This window comes from Lepisma saccharinum, chromosome 4 (genome assembly GCF_977018435.1).
Source record: "Lepisma saccharinum chromosome 4, izLepSacc3.1, whole genome shotgun sequence".
Lineage (NCBI taxonomy): Eukaryota > Metazoa > Arthropoda > Insecta > Zygentoma > Lepismatidae > Lepisma > Lepisma saccharinum.
This window is the reverse complement of record NC_139232.1, coordinates 76,494,506-76,517,262: the sequence shown is the minus strand read 5'-3', so window position 1 is coordinate 76,517,262 and position 22,757 is coordinate 76,494,506. Positions and strand designations below refer to the sequence as shown.

The 22,757-nt window shown below is 38.3% G+C and overlaps 2 protein-coding genes across 2 annotated transcripts in view; both read right to left on the bottom strand.

Annotated features, from left to right (window-relative positions):
• Positions 1-1,127, bottom strand: part of LOC145987213 (uncharacterized) — a 77,198-nt gene extending 76,071 nt beyond the window's left edge. Inside the window, exon 1 of the mRNA XM_083121731.1 lies at positions 1,041-1,127. The gene's annotated coding sequence lies outside the window, so the exon portion shown is untranslated. The remainder of the gene's footprint in view (positions 1-1,040) is intronic.
• Positions 1,128-14,267: 13,140 nt separating this feature from the next.
• LOC145986979 (intracellular endo-alpha-(1->5)-L-arabinanase-like) lies at positions 14,268-15,206 on the bottom strand. Its single transcript, XM_083121443.1, has one exon. The coding sequence runs from the start codon at positions 15,204-15,206 to the stop codon at positions 14,268-14,270; it is 939 nt and encodes a 312-aa protein (XP_082977569.1).
• Positions 15,207-22,757: the final 7,551 nt, after the last annotated feature.

The window sequence follows — 22,757 nt, the reverse complement described above, 5'->3', positions numbered from 1 at the left end:
CTACATCCACATTACTATATAAATAATGTTGAAAAAGTGCTTTGTGAATCACCTAGAAGTGATAAATGTGTTGGAATGTCTTTAAACTTAATTTTGAACGCAGGAATAGACTCAGTGGAATTTCGCAACATGTATTCTACATCGCACCTCATCATCATCCTGGGTCAGTTCCATTTCCATAGGTAAAGGTAATGTAAAATTTCCTCCTGCATATAGAACCGTGCCATGAAGGCACATGTATGGGTGGAGGAAGGGGTCCCACACATTCTCGATCTCGGCCATTTTGGAGGTACTGTGATCAGCACCACACTCCGGCAGCCTTTAACCCCCAGGGTTGCTCACATGCACCCATTAATATGAGGCTGGGTGAACCCTGGAGCCCCAGGAAAAATTCCAACCAATTCCGGAATCTCCCGCGTGTTGTCAGACGTACTACCTACTAGGCCACCGTGGCTCTTTGGATGAGTTCCATACTTTGATTACTTAATTTTTAAAAAAATATAATATCTTGTTTTTATGGTTTTTCTTCACACTTAAAATGTCTCACCTCATTGACTAGACAATTATTTCGTAAGAAATAAACAAAAAAAAATGCTCATAGAATTTGTTAAAAATCGAATGATTAGAAAGTAATTTCGTTCATTACTTTTATGAATATATTTATGTAGATCTGGGGTCCCGGGTTCGATAACCGGTGGAGGAACATAGTGGTTCGGATTCCACTTTAAGCTGTAGGTCCAGTCCCGATTAGCCTTACTGTGCATAAAGTGGACTTAAAACACTAAATCAATCAATTTATGTAGATCTCTACTACTTAATATTAGTAGTGGTATTATTGGTAGCAATTTAATTAATTAATTATAAATATTATTTATTAATTATGAGTATTGTTAATCAATTAAAGTATAATAAAACAATGGTAATGTGAATTTGGAGAAAGTTTTAGAAATAATCCCCCCCCCCTTGATGAAATCCTGCGTACGCTACTGGTAACGAGATATTTCTTTTCAGACACACAAATATATTTGGAAGTTTCTTACCTTTCCAGAAGTCTGATACTATTGGTCTGCGTTCCTATCCTCAGCTTAACCTCACTAACGGTACCTCGCTGAACGCTTCCTCGCCACTTTACTGGGCTCCTGGGGATCGGGAGTTTCCCGATAGCACAGAAAGGAAATCACGTGTAGCAAGTCTGGCCGCCCGCCAATCGACAATAACTTCAACTTGAGCCACAGATTAGATATAGAGCTCTGGAGAAAATATCCGAGTCGACGGTGGAGGCAGTGACAACCCTCATAACGAGTTCTCCGCCCTTCGATAGCAGTGTTTGCAACTTCACTAATTTCTTGCTATTCCCAATAAATGTTGCCAGAATGCCTGATAAGCAAGAGCATTTCTTAACAAAGCTGTGTACGTAGAGTATGTATGCAGTGGCGAAGCGTCATAAGTAGGGAACGGAACTTTATGTGCTAAAAAACTCAGAAATATTTATTTTTTATGTGTCATAAATGTTGAAAATATGTGATAAAAACAGGAAAATATGTGACAAAAATAAAAACATTTGTTAACAAAAACAAACTATAACATGCATTTTAAACACCTGAAATTAGTTTGTAAATGATTACCTCTTAGCGAGCTATTTTTTGGAAGAGTTGCAGTGGATCACCATAGTTTTTTCCAAATTCTCCATTGTAAATCTGTGACGATTATCTCTAAAAAGCATCTTGTATTGTGAGAAAGATCGCTCCACGTCACAAGAAACAATTCTTGCATATTTGAATCACGAAATGTCACTAACGCTTAAGTTTTCCAAAGCTTCGTCTTCCTCTACTTCACTTTCCAAAACACATGCAATTTGGCACAAAGTTTGAAAACCTTGGTTTTTCCCAAAAAATTCTGTACATTTAGACATTTAGATCCAGTGAGTTCTTGCAGTTTCGTTTCTACTATACGGACTTTACCAATGGAAGCTGCCAAAGTGTTCGCGGACGATTCAAGCTTTCGTATGGAATTAGAGAGAATGGACAGGTTTTGTTGAGATGTATGCCAATTCGACTTTTAAGGAGGGCTCCATCAACAGTTCTTGCAGAATTCTTCTTTGTCGAGATCATTTACAACAGATGCAATTTTTTCAAAGTTCTGGGCATAACATCTGCATTCAACCAAGTGCCCCATCGCGTAACTACAGGTGTAGGGGGAAGGGGAACCTCAGAACATTTTTGTTTAAAAATGTCTATTCTTCTTGGCGACTTCATAAAAACTTTCTTCCCATTTGAAACCAGTTTATCGACATTGGGATAAAGAGCTCTTATCTTTTCACATATTCTATGCAACGCATGAGCCACACATTTAACGTGCACCATTTTGGGGTAGCTAACGGCAAGGCCTACTGCAGCTTTTTTCATGTAAGCTGCAGCATCTGTCACGAGGAGAAGAACATTGTCAAATTTTATGCCTTCCGGCCACAATAGCTGCATTGCTTCATTAAAAAGCCTTGCTATCGTTACGTGTAGCCAGCCCCAGCTACTTACAGCTATTTTCTCCCAATAGGATCGTAGGCGAGGTGCCAGAAGTCTGGCAGCGAGGGTGTTCAAAGACAAAACAAACCTAGCACTCTCGATATGAAAGAGGTGCAGAGTATAAACATTTTTCCTTCGAAGATTTCGAGGTAGATGAAGTGAATGAGCGATTTTATGTATTTAAAATGAAAATACGCAAAATATGTATTTACATACGGAAAACTGGAAAATATGTGTTTTTATGTAAAATAAAATTTGCTGTGTTGACATATAAGGCTATGATCAGAATTTTGGCAAAAATGAGGGTCTGTATCTTATCGCAGAAAAAACATTTATTTACCTAAAGTTCCTTTCCCTAGTCATAAGAGGCCCGGAGGCCGGGCCTACCCTAATATATTTGGCTATTACGGATTATTTTATTACTTACAATTCCATTAAACGACGCCTTAAGAAAACTAAAATTCTAGGCCTTACGATAATTTCCACAAATTTCCATCCCTGCCAGGGGCTTTACCGTCGCATGTCGAGCCACTTCTCAGAGGGCCTCAGCTGGTCCCATAACATTCTATGTGATTCATGCGGGAAAGCCTAATTTTAGGGGCGCGTTCGCCCGAAATAGACACAGTGAGTCCGGCCTCACGCAGTGATGCCAACCCAAGCATAATTGTGCTAAACGTAGTACAATTTGAACTTTGTTAGTAACTAGCACCCAGGGTTTGGCATAATGATAAAATATAGCATCATTTACAAACAGAAAGAAAGCTTACTGAAAAGTGTCACTGTTGCTAACTATTCATTTGGAAAAAGTACACGCCGAAAATAAAATATATTTTCGAACTTTTTAAAAGAATGAAACGAAAATGTGAAGTTAAAATTTCCCTGTTTTTTAACTATTTTTTATTAAATTTCCCTTTTCCCTTTTCACCCTCAAATTTCCCTGTGCCGAGGGAAATTTCCCTGCGTTTGGCATCACTGCGTCACTGTCAGTCCCTCATAGAATGTAAATTTGTCTCGCTGTAGGAAAAACGTTGAAGGCCACTGGTCTAAGATTAGGAATTGTAGCAGTACGAAATGAAGTCATGAGATGTCGCTAATGTGTAGTACAAAAGACTTGAGTCCTCTGCTGGCGAAAAAGCGAACTATAATCACGTTATATTTTTGTGGGCGGAATTCCACCCAGTCTCTTTGGGCTGGACCTTTGGCCGACGCCAGGGCAGTTTCCGCTGCTTTTGAAAAACCGCTGTGATGTTCCAAAATCTGAAGAATTGCATCAGCTTAGAATTCCTTCAAGAGCATTCACGTGAATCATCATGTGGTTTGCTTTCGATGCTGTCTATATAGTATCGATAGTTTAACAGACTTACGTAGCCACGAAAGCTTATGTCACTACGGGCTTTGCAACACATGAAATATAAAAGGGCGCTATGGAATTCCTCGGAAACAACCGATTTAGCATTTGAGCATCGAAGGTTGGGTAACCACTGTACGCAAGAAGTTCGGAAGGCTAAGCTAAAGTATGCTTTTAGTCTACAGAATGCACAATTAAATACCAAGCTACTAAAACGCGAATTTCATATTCTTGTCCAAAATTTTCTCTATGTGTGGTCCAGAAGGATGAGGTAGAAATTGCAGTTAATAAAGTAAAAAGTAATACACAAGGAAGACTAGGGCTAGGATTTTGATGCAAATGCATCTTTTTTTTTTTTTTTTTTTGGAAGGCAGAAACATGGTATAAGTAGATAGGAACGTGTTTTACATGCAAGTGCATAAAATGGGATGCCTTTGTTAGGGCATTTTTGCATTTTTTGACCCTTTTTGGAGTAAAGGTCATTTTTTAAACTTTTTAAACCGTTTAAGTCATTTTACGGCCTTTTAAAAGTCATATTATGCTTTTTCTAAATTTTGTGAAAGAAGGGGCATTTTACATGCAAATGTAACCCTTTGAAGGAGAGAGGTTCCCGACTCTCGTCTCATTGCCTTCAGCGCAGTTCTAAACGACTGTTTTTGAAGAAACATAGAAATTCTGTGCAGTAGTGTTGATACAAGCTGTTGTGTAACATTTCAGCTCAAACAATGTGATTTCCCCTCTATCAGTAAATACATTGTCGCCAGACGGATTATTGTTAAAAAAACAAGGGGTACAAAGTTTTGTGCTCTGTATCGTATATTTTGTCAGCGAAGAAATTTGCACTCGATGGAACTGAAAGTGACTTAACAGCAAGTGATAATGTTCATTTCATACAGCTCACCGCTCAGGAGATGATCCCCAACGGAAGTGCAGTGACGTAGCGACAAGCGACTCCACTATTAGGGTTAGGGGAGTGCACCCTGAGTGAGAAACATACGTGGGCTCGCTGTAACCCAAGGTAGATAGAGATTAGGTAAAGCCATCCGAAGATTGCCGATCTTGCACGAACGCGTGACGTCACCAGAGAGGGAGTGAGCTCGGCTCAAGCAGACGGCCCCTAGCATTTATGGCTGTAACCGATGCAGCGATACAAGACGTTTAGGGTTACCAGACGTCCTATTTTACCTTGGCTAATCCTCTCTTTCGAGTCCTAAAAATGGTCCGGGCAGATTTTTAGGAAAATTTGGAAATGTTCTCTTTTCTGTTATTTAATAATAATTGTTAATATTATATCCGTCTTCAATTTCAAAGTAACGAAATACGACACTCTCAGTTGCAAGCACAAAGCCAAGAATTTTTTCTTCCAACACAGAAAAAATGTTGGACTTTTGCATCTCTTCTGTTGTCGCCGCTCGTCGCGTAAGGTTTTGATTTCAAAGTATTTGTGATATCTACCGCGGCTCATGGTGATCAGCAAATTTCTAACAATAGGTAAGAATATGCGATACGCCGCGGCTTTCTTTGATTTGAGTTTCACGACATCAAAATTCAGAAATAAACAATAGTTTTTAACTGCTGTTCTCTTAGTTGTTACATGTCAGTGGAGAAGTGAAGTTCTGTGAATCAGCGATCTGAACCATGCCGAAACGCAAATGTGATTTTAGTAACTACCTACCTTACAAAAACGGTTTCCTGACTTTAGGCCTGGAAGAAACAACTCCAAGGTAGAATGTCTTGCAGAATGTGAATTTATGTTATTATTTTAAAGTAAGAGACGGAGTTTCACAACTGTATAATATTACGGGCACAGTGAATAAATATTAGAATATTCAGACATTTGCCTGTAATGAGGCCTATTATTAGTTATACGGAAACGGTGTGAAATTGTTTTACAGGGGTGTGTGATCTATAAGCTCACCAAATATGCAGTATATTCTTTTTAAAATTCTTTGAAATGCAATCTAAATAATGCACAGGATAAGGAATACAAAAGTGTTCTGGCCACTGAAAGAAAAGCAGCAAACTGTTGTTGCGGACACGCTCTGAGTGATTGACGCAAATCAACTCCCACGCACTTCGAAAAGGATACTAGACCGCAGCGGAAGGCTTTCTGCTACCCCTAAAATCTGCAAATGGACCGGTCCTTCCCTTCAACCCCGCTCCCCTCGTTTGGGGATTTTCTCGAGAGCGGTGAGCTGTACGCTCCTCTTGTGTCGGTGGAAGTCGAGATAATTTTTTTCATGTAGAAGGCTCTCTTGTCCGACAACCGACAATCATTGACTTTTGAAAATTTGCATATGATTTTCATTTGTGTACTGCAACTCAGTACTCAAAGTGCACTGAGTTGCAGTACAAGCGCAAAAGATGACAAAAAGTGAACTTTCTTGTACTACCATACGCAATGAACATGTGAAAGATACAGTAACGTTAATTTGTAATTTGAATTTCTCTTTTTAGTTTATAAATTCGTTTCACAAATCTTTCAGAATTTTTAGGTCATTTTTCTAAGTGTATAGGGCATTTTCTTGCATGTATTAGGTCATAAATGCATTTTTATGGCAATTTTAAGGTCATCAAAATCCTAGCCATAGTGATGACATTTCTATTACCATAGTTAAAAAAATTATTCCATTGATACTTGAATATGTCACTGACATTATCAACTCTTCACTCACCTCTGGTATTTTCCCATCATTATGGAAATTAACATATGTACGAGCACTTCCTAAAATATCATCTCCGGTTAATGCTTCGGATTATAGACCAATTAGTATTCTGCCTGCCTTTTCGAAAACCCTAGAATATGTTGTCCATAAACAATCATCTTGTGATAAATAATATGTTAAATCCTTTCCAATCAGGCTTTAGAACTAACCGTAGTACTTGTACAGCCCTCGTAAATGTGACAGATGATATCCGTGAAGCGATGGATAACCGCCAAATAACTATATTAGTGTTACTGGATTTTAGTAAAGCCTTTCAGATTGTGGACCATGATATACTTTTGAGTAAACTTGGATACTACTTTAATTTTTCTGGGGGTACAGTTGATTGGGTAAAATCGTAGTTATCTGGTAGAAGTCAATGCATTGCATCATCGTCTAAAAAATCTGACTTGAAATCTTTAGACTCTGCTGTTCCTCATCCTCAGGGTAGTGTATTGGGCCCATTGTTATTTTCAATGTATGTAAACGATATAACAAGAACCATAAGAAATCTTACACATCATATGTATGCTGATGATTTTCAGTGTTATACAGAGGCGAAGATATAGTACAAGCAATGCAAGCACTGCTTGCATAATTCGAATATCATTTAATGTACTTAATGTTCTAACCGTATTTAGTTTCCATCGCACTCGATTTCGCGAAAAAATGCGGCCGCAAACTCCCCCAGCAGCTCTGTAGCAAGCACCAGCCTCAATGCTTGCAGCCGTTCTGCGGGAAAATAAGGCCTCCGAAGGAGTCACATGGCGAAGCGTGAAATTCTGGTGGAACCCGTCCACAAAGCTTCTACAAAAAGCTGTGCTTTCCGAGCTTGCGTGATTCCCGAAAATAGCCGAGTTCAACCGAAAGCAGAAGGATTCATCTATGGGTACGTTGCCAGCAAAAACTAGTAACGAATATTTGTCTTCATGAACACGTAAACAAGATCGCAAATATAATAATAATAATTGTTAGTCATAAAATAACTAAAAGAAGTTATTATCACTGTTCTAAATTCCATATATATCATATTATATTACAAATTATTTTAGATTTCGCGAAATGTAAAACGCGTAAAAAAAGTTGACATTGGGAGTTGGGGCAGTGGAATTTCTGCATCCCCGTGAAGAGTTTTCTCAGGGAGGGAGGGAAGATTGGACGGACCTTGGTCCTGCACCCTGCTTCCTGGTCGGTCCAGCTCAAATTACGCCAGAAGTGTTGACCGCTACCAGTGTTTGCAACTGCCAAATTATTTACGCAGTAATTCAAGTGAGCTCTTTCACAAATTTTACAATCAATAAATTGACTGCTTTTGAATAAAACTTGGGGTGAAAATAAAGCTATCTGAGAAAGAACTATCTACTGATATTTGTACATGGCATAGAAGTAAATCGTATACATTCTGTATATTATGAGCACAAGAATATGTTTTAATGATTGATTTGTTGTTTTAAGTCCACTTTATGCACAGTAAGGCTAATCGGGACTGGACCTACAGTTTAAAATGGGATCTGAAACACTTGTGCCTCCACCGGGTATCGAACCCGGAACCCCTTGATTACAAGGCGACGACACTACCACTGCGCCATCGGGGAGGCCCGAATATGTTTTAAGTTCTATTATTATGACGCAAGTGGTGTTCCCAGGGTCTTTTTACGGTCCCCATTTTGTCATCTTTTCCTTCCTTTGACGTTTTTTCTTAGATATACTGGGCCAAAAGGGGGTTATGTCTACCATCCACCCCCCCCCCCCTTCGCCCCGGGCACTCCATTGAATGACACTTTATTACTTAAATATTAATGTACATACTCGTTCTGCTGAAATGATTCTGATTCCTCCGCTTAATTTTTATCTCCAAACTGATATATCTTTTGTGACGGATAAAAAAAATTAAGGAAATAGGTTGGTATCACTTTCTGTTGTTTCAGAGATTTTCAAAGTGATCTTGTGTGGATGCTTGCAGTTGTGGAAAGCGCGTGGGATAGTGTGAGTGTTTGTTGCTTCGTGTTTTGTGCTGTGAATTTATCGGAATGAACGCGTATTTAGGAACGGTTGATGTGAAGTGCGGGTGTATTATTGAGCAATTGAAAATTGCTTCGTTTAGCTCGAGAGAGATACCAATATCGCATTTACCGGACTTAAAAACAAGTTAGTCCAAGGGGCTTTGTGCGACATTTCCAAAGGGTGGCATCCAATGGACCAAGAGTTTGAAATTTATTGTGGTGAGTACATCGTCTATGCATGTGTTTCTTTGCTTTGAAATGAATTTTTTATTGTTTGTGTTTAATTTTTTATTTAGTGTTTAAGTTACTCCAATGCGGTTTTTAGGGTGCCCAAAAATACTAAATTACATCGTGCAGCGTAAAATAAACAAATGATTCCCATTTTTTTTTATCTAAATCGGTTTGGTCAACGTTTGACCATATTAAATAATAATGAACAAATAAAGGTACTAATAAGTAAGTAAGAAATTCCGTCTCCCTTTAGTCGTATGCGGAAAGTTCGCATATGTAAAACGTTTAATATCATATGAATAACGTTACCTGGATTTTTTTAAAAAAGTAAATGTGACGTTTGCGGATCATATGGTTTATTTTTAGTACAGTCACTTTATTACGATATTTTGACAAATCCAGCGACTGGGTAAATGAGGCTATAAACCTTGAATCTTTCCCCTCGGCATGTCGTTGTACTACATGTTTTGTTGTACTGAAACATTGCTTGCCTCATTCGTAAGACTACGCTTCGCTACTGGTGTTATATATCAAGTTCATTGTCGAATTTATCACGTGGAATAGAGCTGATGAACATGGAACTGTCAAATATTAATGATTGGGCTGCCCGTCATGGGTTATATATAAATTACAATAAATCACAATGCATATTAATTGGATCCCGTCAGCTTATAGCACGTTTAAATTCGGCTAACATGCCAACTGTACAACTAAACGGTGCATGCATACAATTTTCTAAATCTGTAAATAATCTAGGGGGACCTGCTCTGAACACATTAATAATATATGTAAGAAAGCCTATGCCTCCTTACATGTATTATACAAATAAAAAAAAATCTTCCCCGTTATTAAAGAGTGGCTTGTACAAGCTTTGGTCCCCTCACATCTTGACTACTGTGATAGTGTATATGCTGATTGTAATGGAATGCTGGCAATGAGCAGAGGCGAAGATATAGTACAAGCAATGCAAGCACTGCTTGCATTATTCGAATATCATTTAATGTACTTAATGTTTTAGCCTTATTTCGTTTCCATCGCACTCGATTTAGCGAAAAATTACGGCCGCAAACTCCCTCAGCAGCTCTGTAGCAAGCACCAGCCTCAATGCTTGCGGCTGCTCTGCGGGAAAATAACGCACCCGAAGGAGTCACATGGCGAAGCGTGAAATTCGAGTGGAACCCGTCCACAACGCTTATACCAAAAGCTCTGCTTGCTGAGCTTGCGTTATTCCCGAAAATAGCCGAGCTCAACCGAAAGCAGAAGGATATAGTATTGCCACCAAAAACTAGGAGTAAAGAATATTTGTCTTCATGAACACGTAAATAAGATCGCGAATATAAAAATATTTCTTAGTCATAAAATAACTAAAATAAGTTATTATCATTGATCTAAATTATATATATATATATCATTTTATATTACAATTTATTTTAGATTTCGCGAAATGTAAAACGCGTAAAAAAATGGATATTGGGAGTTCGGGCGAGATGGTAAAGGGCGGGGGTTTGTGTTTCCAGGAAGTGAGATGTCTGCACCCCAGAGTTTCCCCAGGGAGGGAGGGAAGATTCGACGAACCTTGTTCTGCAGCCTGTGGCCAGCTCGGTCCAGCTCAAATTACGTCAAAAGCGTTGACCGCACCAGTGTTTGCAACTGCCAAATTATTTACACAGTAATTCAAGTGAGCTGTTTCACAAATTTTACAACCACATTCAATAAATTGACTGCTTTTGAATAAAACTTGGGGTGAAAATAAAGCTATCTAAAAAGAACTCTCTACTGATATTTACACAGCACAATTAAATCGTATACATTGTACACATTATGAACACAAGAACATGTTTTAAGTTTTATTATTATGACACAAGTGGTGCTCCCAGGATTTTTTGTAGTAGTCTCCTCATTTTGTCATCTTTTCCTGCCTTTGACTTTCCTTTTCTTAGGAATACTGGGCCAAAGGGGGGGCAACCCTCCCCCGGCCCCGCCTCTGTATGACACTTTATTACTTAAATATTATGTATATACTCTTTCTGCTGTAATGATTCTGATTCCACCGCTTAATTTCTATCTCCATACTGATATATCTTTCCTTCGCATGAGGGTTAAAATGAAGGAAATAGGTTGGTATCACTTTCGGTCGTTTCAGAGATTTCCAAAGTGATCTTGGGTGGATGCTTTCCAGTTGTGGAAAGAGCATGGGAGTGTCTTCACGTTTTGAGAACCTTGAAGCCCTAAGATTTGTTGAATTGTTCGATAGCGGGAAATTTCCTATATATGCAAAGGAGTTTGGAATTCTTTGTGGTGAGTACATCGTCTATGCATGTGTTTCTTTTGTTTGAAATGGATTTTTTAAAGTTTGTGTTTAACTTTTTATTTTAATGTTTGACTCCGAATGCGATTTTTAGGGTGCCCACAAATCCTAAATTACAATCACTCAGTGTAAATTAAATAAATGAGTTATTTTACCTAAATCCGTTTGGTCACCGTTTGTCCACATTAAAAAATTATGAACAAATAAAAGTACTAATATATAAATAAGAAAATACGTACCCCTTTAGTCGTATGCGGAAAGTTCGCATATGTAAGACGTTTACTACCATACGAATAACGTTACCTGGAATTTCGAAAGTAAATGTGACGTTTGAGGATCATATGGTTTATTTTTAGAACCGTCACTTTATTATGATATTTTGACAAATCCAGCGACCGGGCCAATGAGGCTATAAACCTTTAATCGCCCTCTTGGCGTGCCATTGTACTACATGTTTTGTTGTACTGAAACATTGCTTGCCTCCTTCGTAAGACTACGCTTCGCTACTGGCAATGAGAATTCAAAAAATTCAGAACTCATGCATAAGATATATATATTTAACCTCAAGAGGTATGACCACTTAACCGAATATTATAATAAATTAGGCTAGATTAAAATGAAAGAAAGACGCAGGTACAGAAAATTAGTATTGCTACATAAGTTACTTGACACAGGAAGTCCTTTGTATCTCACCAACAGATTGCTTCCGTTAGGAAACTCAGAGTTACCATACATAAATTCCCAAAGTTCTAATGTTCTAACAATTAAAACTCACAAACCTGAATTCTTTAGTAACTCTTTTACTGTATCAGTGGTTAGGGACTGGAATGCACTCTCACATGAAATGATTTGATTGATTGATTTTATTATACTTCGCGTTTTGTGCCTCTTGGCTAATTTGCGAAGATGGGGATGAGTGATGAAATGATGAAATTGATGAATGGACATTCACAAACAATCATGTCCAAGCGGGATTCGAAACCGGGACCCCTGGCGTCGCAGCGCGATGTGCTAACCACTCAGCCACAGAGTCAGGCTCACATGAAATGAGAAAATCAAATTCAATAGATACTTTCAAGCGAAGATTAAGAGAAAGTTTTATGGAGTGATATTATCTATATACTCTTATTCTTGGTTCGATTTATATTTTCTTCTTTCTTCTTCTCTTTTTGTCAAGTACTTAAGTAATACATGCTTAATAAATATTTGTAGTGGCCTGTTATGTATATAAACCTATGTATGAGTGTGTGTATATATGTACTATATTCCTATATACGTTTTATGTATTTCTTTGAATTACATATTTTTACCGCGGTTGGTTTCACGTGAAAGGTATAGTATGTGTGATCGTTATTTTCAATGTTCATATATGAATCAATTTATGAATATGTTTTATAATATGAACTTTTTGTATGTGGTTGAGTGTAAGAAAAGGCATGAGCCTTAATATCCGCCACAAAAAAAAATAAGAGACAAATAAATAAACACTGAAAGCAAACCACATGAATATTCACGTGAATGCTCTTGAAGGACTTCTAAGCTCATGCAATTTTTCAGATATTGGAATATCACAGCGGTCTTTCAAAAGCAGAGGGATTTTTTAAAAAAAAATCTGCCCTGGTGTCGGCCAAAGGTCCAGCCGAACCTTAAGGACACGAGGAACAGTTTCCAAATCCAACCAGACCCCAAAACTGCTCCTCTTCCACCGACCTCTTTCCGCGGCAAGCTGGGGAAAGAGAGGTCTGTGTGCTGGATAGTTGTAGAAGGGGGAGAAAACTTAGCATTACGCTTATGGGAGTATTGTTTTACATGTTCTCTTGTGTAGAACACAGCGGGAACAGTGGAGTCGCCGTACTAACCGCTGTGCAGTCACAGCGCAGAACGGTTATTTTGACACAATCCTATTTCCCTAATAGCTGTTTTGGGGCGACGATTCTTAACGTCATTTCTTGCCCAAACGGTGGGCGTAATTGGCTGTTTGACCGCAAGTTCCTTCACTGGTAAAGGCAGTAACAGAGGGTCACTGCCATACAGGCGGTTCCCGCGCCGAATATAAGAAAGACGGGACTGTAGAAACTCATAGGTGAGTGATTAGTTTTAGGGATTCACGATTTGAACGATGCGTTCGAGCTCGTGTGATACAATGTCCATGACGAAGGAGACCACCAAGTGAGACACCTGAGAGCAGTGTAATAATGCATTTTTTCAGCATGTATTATTTCTGCACGAATGACGTCGTGTTACTTGAACATCGAAACTGAGAACTTTCACGAATTTCTCGCCAAATTTCTTTCAGCAGAACAATGCCCCTTGACTCAAAGCATGACTCATCTTAAAATGGATTCGGGGATATGGGTGTATATTGTAGCCTCCGTAGTCGCCATATGCCAACCCAACAAAAAATCTGAGGGATTGGGCCGAACGCGCTGCCTGGAGTTTTGACCGATCGCTAAAGTTTCTGAAACCTCACCAAGTCTGTTTCTGAAGGAATTGCAGTAAATCTTAAGAGGAAGGACATTTGTATGAGTGCCCTAGGCAGAGATTAATCCAATATTTTCCATCGGGTGGGACTGGGCAGTGCAAGGAAAATTTTAAAGCCAAAATTACCATAAATTGGGCCTTGGTGAAAAATTTTAAAGGAATGTTGGGGATGTGCGCATAAATAACCAACCCTCATAAAGTGGCCAGTAATTTATATGTAATGAATTTATAATAATAATAACTCATGGCTCGACAGCCCTTGAAGGGCCTTGGCCTATCTCCCGACTGCCAGTCTCCCTCCCACAATCCTACCTAGAGCTATGGAGATCTTCAACCGGTAATGGGGTGACGTGGGGTCAGCACGCCGAACCCCCAGCCGTTATAGGAGATTTCCGAGACCCTAATTTTCTCACGATGGTGGGTTGCCACCGGCCCTATACACAGGCCGAGAACCCAGGCGGACTCGAACCTATGCCGTCCCGCAGTCGGAGCCTAAATACAGCGCCTTAGACAGCACGGCCACGGAGGAGGACATGTAATGAATTTGAAAACTGGTTTATGAATAACAGACTATTTATTATAACCCAATTTCAACTTATTTTATTTCTGACAAGAATTCTTGAAATACCAACTCACGTATTCTCCTGAAGGAAAACTTGAAAACATTTCATACTAAATACCAACCACGAGCGGCCATCCGTCATCCGACCACGCAATTGACGACACCATCATCAGCCGATTGTTGTCTCCGCACATTTGGCCAGATCGCCACGCGTGGTACACCAGCACGTAGTTGTCCCCGTCGTTCACATCCTTAACGACACTGCAATGGCCGGGCCCTTTCCAGTCGTCAGTCGATACGAGGATAGGGTCTCCGTGCTTTTCGTACGGACCCAGTGCATCCTTGCTCCTAGCCACGCCCACCGCGTAGTACACGTCGCAGTAGAAGCTGCCAGTGTAGAAGAGATAGAAGTAATCTCCTCGCTTCACGAACCACGGACCTTCTACATCAGGACCTTCCCAGCCCAGACCGTTTCGCAGAAGCTCGTGCTTTTCGTCCGAAGCAAAACTCAGTCCGTCTTCCGACAATTTCCTGGCGTAGATCAACGTCGGCTCCTCCTTCCAGACAAGGTACTTGGCACCGTCGTCGTCAGTGAGTACGGTGGAGTCGATGTTTCCAGTGGTAAGATTTAAGATAAGAGGGGAATCGGTAGCTTGGTATGGGCCGAGTATGCTTTCGGAACTAGCGACACCAACAGCCATCTGGTTGCTGGCTGTGTCCCGTGATGCAAAGTAAACCAGGAAGTTGTTGTTGATGATGTGGAGTTCCGGTGCCCAGAATTCATGTCCGGCTTCCGTCCAGATAGGAATGTTGTCTTTGGTGAACACATGGGCCTGGGTGGTCCAGTTCTGCAAGTCGACGGAGTAGTGGATGGGGAACTTGGGATTGGAGGCACCGTTGTTGCTGGTCGTCACGGCGTAGTACGCTCCGTCGTGGAAGAGAACCCCTGGATCAGGGTTGTCCTCGCCGTCGATGACAGGCTTGCTGAATTCCCTGGCGCCAGAAGCAGCAGCGACGGACGCCACAAGAAGCACAACGTGTCCGTACATCGTGACAATTATGGAGCATTTTCAAGGGACGTGACTTTTATTCCAGGTATTATCTGTTGTTCTTATAATATGACGCTAAAGAGTAATCAGAATTATCTTCAAGGGCCATTGTGAGATAAGTCTATTTCAGAAATAACAGTGGAGTTACGTCCTACGTATCAAGATTGTTGTGCATGTGCATGAGGAGTGCCCCAGAAGCTGTTCGTTGTCAGTTCAATTGGGGCATTAGGAGATTAGATTAAATTTCGCGATGGGAATTTATTCCAATTCTGTCGAAATGAACTTAAATATTAGGAACGAAAAAAACTGTGTTCTTGAGTGTCTACCATAGGCGTAGCTACGGGGTGTGCCGAGTGTGCCTAGGCACACCCTAATGGGCTGCTTTATCAAAGAAAATTAAAGACAGATATTTCAATAAGAGAAAAAATAAGCGGCAGTTTGTAAGAAGTTAAAAATGTCATTACTTGATACAAACGTGTGCATTATCGCTGATGAAACGAGTGTCTGCAGTTTTTCGATATTTTGATGTCATTGGAGAAAGAAGATATTTACTGCATTCTATTCTGTACTACAGCGCTTTTCTTCTATACCTGTCACAAGCTGCACGTGTGAGAGAGAGCTTTCTCCAAGCTTACCCAAGTTAAAACTAAATTAAGAGCAACTCAGAAGCAGGATAGATTGGAAGCCCTGCTCTTGCTATTTGTGGAACAGGATAAAGCTTAGTCTATTGACGTAAATGAAGTTATTGATGTGTTTAAGAACATTGACAGACGTCTCTTGTTATAGATGACGTGTATTTTGATGTATTTGTTTGTAACATTTATGAACATTTCTTTGTGTGTGTAATTTCTATGCAATTTGATTTTTTTCTACTACATATATTCAGAAATGTTCAACACTGTCATTTAGTGAATTTATATTCCTTTACAAACATCAGTGCAGTTCAAGAGCCAAGTGATTGTGTTGCAAAATATGCTATTAAAAAGGTACAAGACCTCATTCTTTTTCTTTGTGCACACCCAAATATAAAGTTCTAGCTATGCCTATGGTGTCTACCGTATTTATCCTCATGTGACTGATGCTAACAGTTCTTTATTTCGATTATTAAACTAGATAACGGCTATTAAGAATAACATAAACAATTCTGTTTAGGTTCACCTGTGTTTCTCATGGAGAATAAAAACGCTCCATTTTTAACTTGAGATTTTCACTGCTCAAAGTCACAGTTTGGCATTTTTGGTCTTATTTTATTCCACCTTCCTCCATTCTGTTCTCATGCTTTGTTCAGTTCTGTTATGTAATACGTTTCTAGAGTATCTAAATAAAAAAGTAATACTTCCATAAGCGCCCATTCCGAATACTATAGCCTACTTTCCGTCAGACACCAGACCGAGCAGATCATCTTTAGTTGTGAGTTTCAATCACTCATCGTGGAAACAAACACACAATTTAGTACGGTACGTAACATATAATGTTTCATTCGGTTACTCTTGACAATTCAAGAGCGTTTAAAATATTCGGCACAAAAGAAAAACAATATGATATTTATCTAAAAGCGTTACGACACGAACACAAAAATAAGAAATAGAATAAAGAAACATACGTATGAAAGAGAGAAACAGAAGCATTGCGTAGTCAATCATGTCTGCGTAGTCAATCATGACTAAAACTTAATTCACCACACAGGTCCCAGAACAGGGACGGGGACAGGGGTGGGCACGTTTGGGCAAGCGTCCACCCAAAAATTCCTGTGCCCACCCGATTGCCCAACCAATCAAATTCACCAAGTACATATACTTAGAAATATGTGAATGTTGCAATAAATTAGTGTACTCTGGTGTTCATTACATGTATACTTTACTCATGAATATTATCTATACTTGAAATGTTCACATATCATCATCCCATAAAATGCTTTGTCATTAGAAAGCAAAAGGAATTACTAGAGATCTTGAAACGAGAAAACTGTGACCAATTGAATACTTCTATGATTAGAAGTTGGGTATAAAGTCCATGGATGTATGACTTGACGTCATATACGAGTACTCGCGACCGACATTTTGTAGGTGAAAATCCTTCGTTGATGCTTCAAATAGCATTGGTTCTTATGGAGCGCAGGACATCACGAAACTTTAATTTTTAAAATTGTCTTGAGTGTAATGGCCGAATTTCGGGTATTACTTACAAGATGAAGAAACGAACTTAATAAATATGTAAATATTTAAAAATGTTGCATACAACAAGACCTGTAGGAAGGCCAAGACGAAGATGGAGGGACAACGTTGAGATGGACCTAAAGGAAATCGGTAGGGATGGAGAAGAGTATATAGATCTTGCTCAAGATAGGGACAGATGGAAGGCCTGTGTTGCTGCAGCCATGAACCTTCGGGTTTAAGAAGGCTAGAGAGTGAGTTAGTTACAATTTTTTTGTTAAAAATTTGTAAAGTAAGGGGCTACTCGCTCTCCGATACACATTACACGTAATTACATGTACGAAAACCTGGAAATTCGATCTTTCCCTCATAGGATAATAAGGCGTAGGCGTAATCAGTGGCGGCGATTTGGGGGGGCGTGGGGAGCAGTTGGCCCCCTTTCTTACCACCTTTGCCCCAGCACTATGCTAAACCTTATCTCAGGGTTGTTAAAGGTCCGGGAATTTTATATAAATTCAATTCCGGTCCAGGAGAAATCAGCAAGCATAAATGGACTCTAGTCCGTAAAGAACCTTTTTATGTGTAAAGTATTTCAATTAGTGTTGCCCACGAGACGAGACTTTGGCCTGTCTCGTCTCGTGGAAATGCTGTGAAATGCTGTCTCGTCTCGAAAATATTCGTTTGTCAAAGGGATACATGATCAATCTCGTCTCGTCTCGAATTTTTAAAAGCCTGTCCCGTCTCGTCCCGTGGGCAACACTAATTTCAATTCACTCCAGGAACCTTTTTTTCTAGATCAATTTAACTACGGTCCAGGAACCTTTTTACCAGCTGATTTTAAATTCGGTCCAGAACCTTTCTTCCGTCTGAATTTAAAATCGACGCAGGAACCTTTTTTTTTTCGGGTGAATTTAAATACGGCCCAGGGACAGTTTCCCGGATGAACTTAAATACGGTCCAGGAACCTTTTTTCAATGAAACAATACGCAATTTATACAGAATTTAAATTATGCGAGAGAAAAAATTCCGGTCCTGCAGCAGAACCCAATATAACACAATAGAATTTATAGATTCCTGGACCTTCAACAACTCTGCCTTATCTACCAAGAGAAAATAAACTGTCCTGCCCCCCTCCAGTTTTGGCACCTTGTCCCCCTAGTTTTGGAACCCAATAATCTAGACTGGGCCTAATGTGCTGTACCGCTCTGTCTTGTCTGTGGGATTGCGTGTGTGCGCGCGCGCGCATGTGTAGTTATGTATGTATGTAGTTTAGGTTTATATCCACTTCATGCACAAATAGGGTAATCGGGACCGAACCTACATTTTAAATTGGAATCCGAACCACTATGTGTCTCCATCGGGTATCGAACCCCAGATCTCATGATAACATGTGGCAGGCGGTAGGGCGCGCGTGCGTGTGTGTGTGTCACCAGCTTCCATGACATCACAGTATTAGAGTCTTGTATTATCAATTTACAATATTTAACACAACGAACTACAAAAGTTTAATATTCAGTTTTCTGACTGAATCGTTCCTACTTCCAGGAACATTTCAAATTTTATGTAACGTTAGAAAGTACGTAAATAATATTGATAATAATAAAATACAATCTTTACCGTTCTGCATAATCTACCTTTATTTTTCGAATTATCAAATGAAAAAATGCGATTAGGTAAAAAATTTATCCTACATTTGAAACACATTAAAATTCGTAATAAAATATCAGCTCTCGTATGTAAGTTCTATTTAAATGCTGTGTAACGACAACTTACGAGTCCCAGTTTCGTATGCAAGATATTTTTCTGACATTTTTACGAATAGGATGAGGGAATGTTTGTAAGACTGGAATTTCGTATAAAATAAACTTTGCAACGAAAATTCTCGTGTGTAATTTGAATTAATTAAAAATTTTCGAGAATCTGGTAAATATTTGGCTCAATAAGTTACCGTGGTCATAGGCTACATTTTTAAAAAACATTTTTCGTGTTATTTGTAGTGCACACACGTACATGTAGAATGCACATGCAAATGAAGTGAAAGTGTATAAATACTAATGCAACAAGCATAATTAGCCTAACCTACTCGAAACACCTAGATGCTAAGAACACTAAATTTAAACGACCTAACCCACTAATTCACGTATTCAATGAGATTTACTTCGCACTGAAAATGAAATTCATTGAGACTGATAGGGAAAGCAGGCTACTTTAATTTAGAAATCCAGAGCAAAAATCAAAAGAAAGCACTAGGCCTCATGTACTATGAGGAGAATTTTGCTATTGTTAGTGACCACTGGAATTCTTTGTTCTAAAATTCATAGAATTTATATTCTTTTTCGGTGGACAAGCCAGGTAATTGTAAAAATGAAAGGGCAATATGTGATGCAAGTTATTTTTCAGTATAGGGCGCAAGTTTTAACATCAGGGTGTGTTTCATTAATCACTAGAAACGACAATTTACTTCTAACTGTACATGGACAAGTATCGAAATCGTATCAATTAACTGACGTGTAAAATAGGTGTGTGTATAACATAGAGATAATAAACCTGCAATCTAAATTTGAACTAGATTACGAATTCGAGAGTATAGATAGCTTTTAAATTGATTGTCGTTGAACATCGTATTATAACTTTACATTCACTGACATGAAAGTTAGTAATTATAGTCTCTCCTTGTACTAGTAACATTTTGAACAAGTTGAGATAATATCTCGCTCTCCTACTCTTCCATGCGGACTATAGATTGAAATAAAGGCACCAAGTTACATAAAATCACATTCACTGACTGTGCAAGGGTGAACATTTATAAGTAGCAAATTTTCACTTTAAGAATTTGTTTAAGAGTTTGTTTTACATTTCCAGACATGTTAAATGCTGATAATTGACATGAATACACATTTTTTATTTAGTTCATTAATTCCATCGCAATAATCATAGAGATCTTGCTGTCTTGACAGAAATATTTTACAGAGGAAGAATATAACGTCCATTGTTCACGCTGAGTGCAAAGATACAAAATTTTCCACAATAAATATATTTGTGAAATAGTCCATGAATAGAACGAAGTCGTAAATTCCATTGATGACGTTATATTTATTTTGCATCATGTTCATTATTGTGCACATAATGCTTTTAAACTGGAGCATAATATATTATTGAAGAAGTAACTGAATATCCTGTACTGTGACTAGAAAGTAAATACGTGGCCTTTACACTTCGAACTATAAAGTTTTCGACTACGTTCACACAATAATACTGACGCACAAATCACGATCAACATTCTTTCTTGTTAAATAAAGGAATATTAGTCTAGTTATAAGTTCAATATGTAATCAACTTTACCAATCAATTAGGCTCACAAATTCTTAAATGTCGTACTTCGCGCTTGTTGAATACGAAAGTATTTTGCATTAACATGCATGTATTAAATACTCGTAGAAACGCACAAATTTACGTATCATTGATAGGGAAATAATCCTTTTAAATTTGCGATGAAAATTATTATTCTTGCTCTGAAATAACTAACTAACTAACTAACTCTCTAGCCTTCTTAAACCCCAAGGTTCATAGCTGCAGCAACACAGGCCTTCCATCTGTCCCTATTTTGAGCAAGATCTATATACTCTTTTCCATCCCTACCGATTTCCTTTAGGTCCATCTCAACGTTGTCCCTCCATCTTCGTCTTGGCCTTCCTACAGGTCTCTTACCATCAGGTTTCCCAACAAGAATCCTGTAAACTCCTCTTTCCTCTCCCATTCGTGCCACATGGCCTGCCCACCTAAGTCTAATTGATTTAATTATTCTAATAATATCTGGACATGAATACAAATTATGTAGTTCTAAATTATGTAACCTTCTCCACTCACCTGTCTCCTCATCCTTTTTAGGTCCAAATATTTTCCTAAGGACCTTATTTTCAAATACTCTAAATTTATGTTCCTCTTTCAATGTAAGGGACCAAGTTTCACACCCATATAATACTACAGGCAAAATTACTGTTTTGTATATTTTAAATTTTAGTTTCTTAGATATTAAACGAGAAGACAAAAGTTTATGAAGAGAGAAGTAACATGCATTTCCTGAATTAAGCCTACTTTTTATTTCCTCTTTAGTATATAATTTTCACTTGTTAATATTACTCCTAAGTATTGGAATTTGGAAACTGGTTCAAACAAGTTGTTATCAATAATTAGATTTTGATTATTACCTAACACTTGGTTTCGGCCTGTAAGCATATATTTAGTTTTCTCTTTGTTAACTTCCAAACCTATCTCTTTAGCAGTTTTGAAAAATATTTTAGCATTATTCTTGATTCTATTTATATCATCCCCTAATAAGTCTACATCATCTGCATATGCTAACAACTGAGACACACCGTTTAATTTTAGTCTTACGATAGTTTGTTTTACCTTCCTAACAGCATATTCTAAGGCAAAATTAAAGAGCAATGGAGATAATGCATCTCCTTGTTTTAACCCATCATGAATTGTAAATTTTTCAGACACATTAATACCCACACGAATTTTACTTTCTGTTTCACTGGTGCATTCTTTTTCATACTAACAAGCTTCTTAGGTATTCCAAACTCTACTAATACATTATATAATTTATCTCTTTTGACCGAATCATATGCTTTTTTGAAATCAATGAATAGCTGATGGACATTTTGATTATATTCCCACCTTTTTTTTTCAAGTGTCTGTCTAATGTGAAAAATTTGATCTGTAGTTGATCTGTTACGTTTAAATCCACATTGATAATCACCTATAATTTCATTAGCATATGGGGTTAGTCTTGTTAAAAGAATGTTAGATAATATTTTATATGTTGTTGAGAGTAGAGATATTCCACGGTAATTATTGCAGTTCATTTTATCACCTTTTTTAAACACAGGAACATATTTGTTTAATATGGAATACAGAAGAAATCCCTCAACAGTGGAAATAATCCATAAATGTTCCTGTTTAAAAAAGGTGAAAGAAATAAACTTACATGATATCTCTTTCGCACCACTAGAATCAGCTGTTGGTAGACGACGCCATATTGTAGGCAAATCTCAGCTCTCCATAAGGAGAATGGATCGCGAGTACTCGTATATGACGTCAAGTCATACATCCAGGGACTCTAGTTGGGTAAAGGCTTACTGTTATTTCGTTGTTTTTTTTTATAACGTGCACTGTGCGTGTATATGCTGATTTATCAAAAATACAAAAAATACGTAATTGCAATATAAATATTGCGATGTGTAAATTATAAAAATGTAACATCTAATTGAATTATCTATTAGAACAGAATCTAAGCTTTCATTTGATATATAATACATTGTGATACTATTAACAGTGTATTTTTCTGTGTTCTTTTTTTTAAAAAAATGCCCTGAAACGTCCATCCACAGGT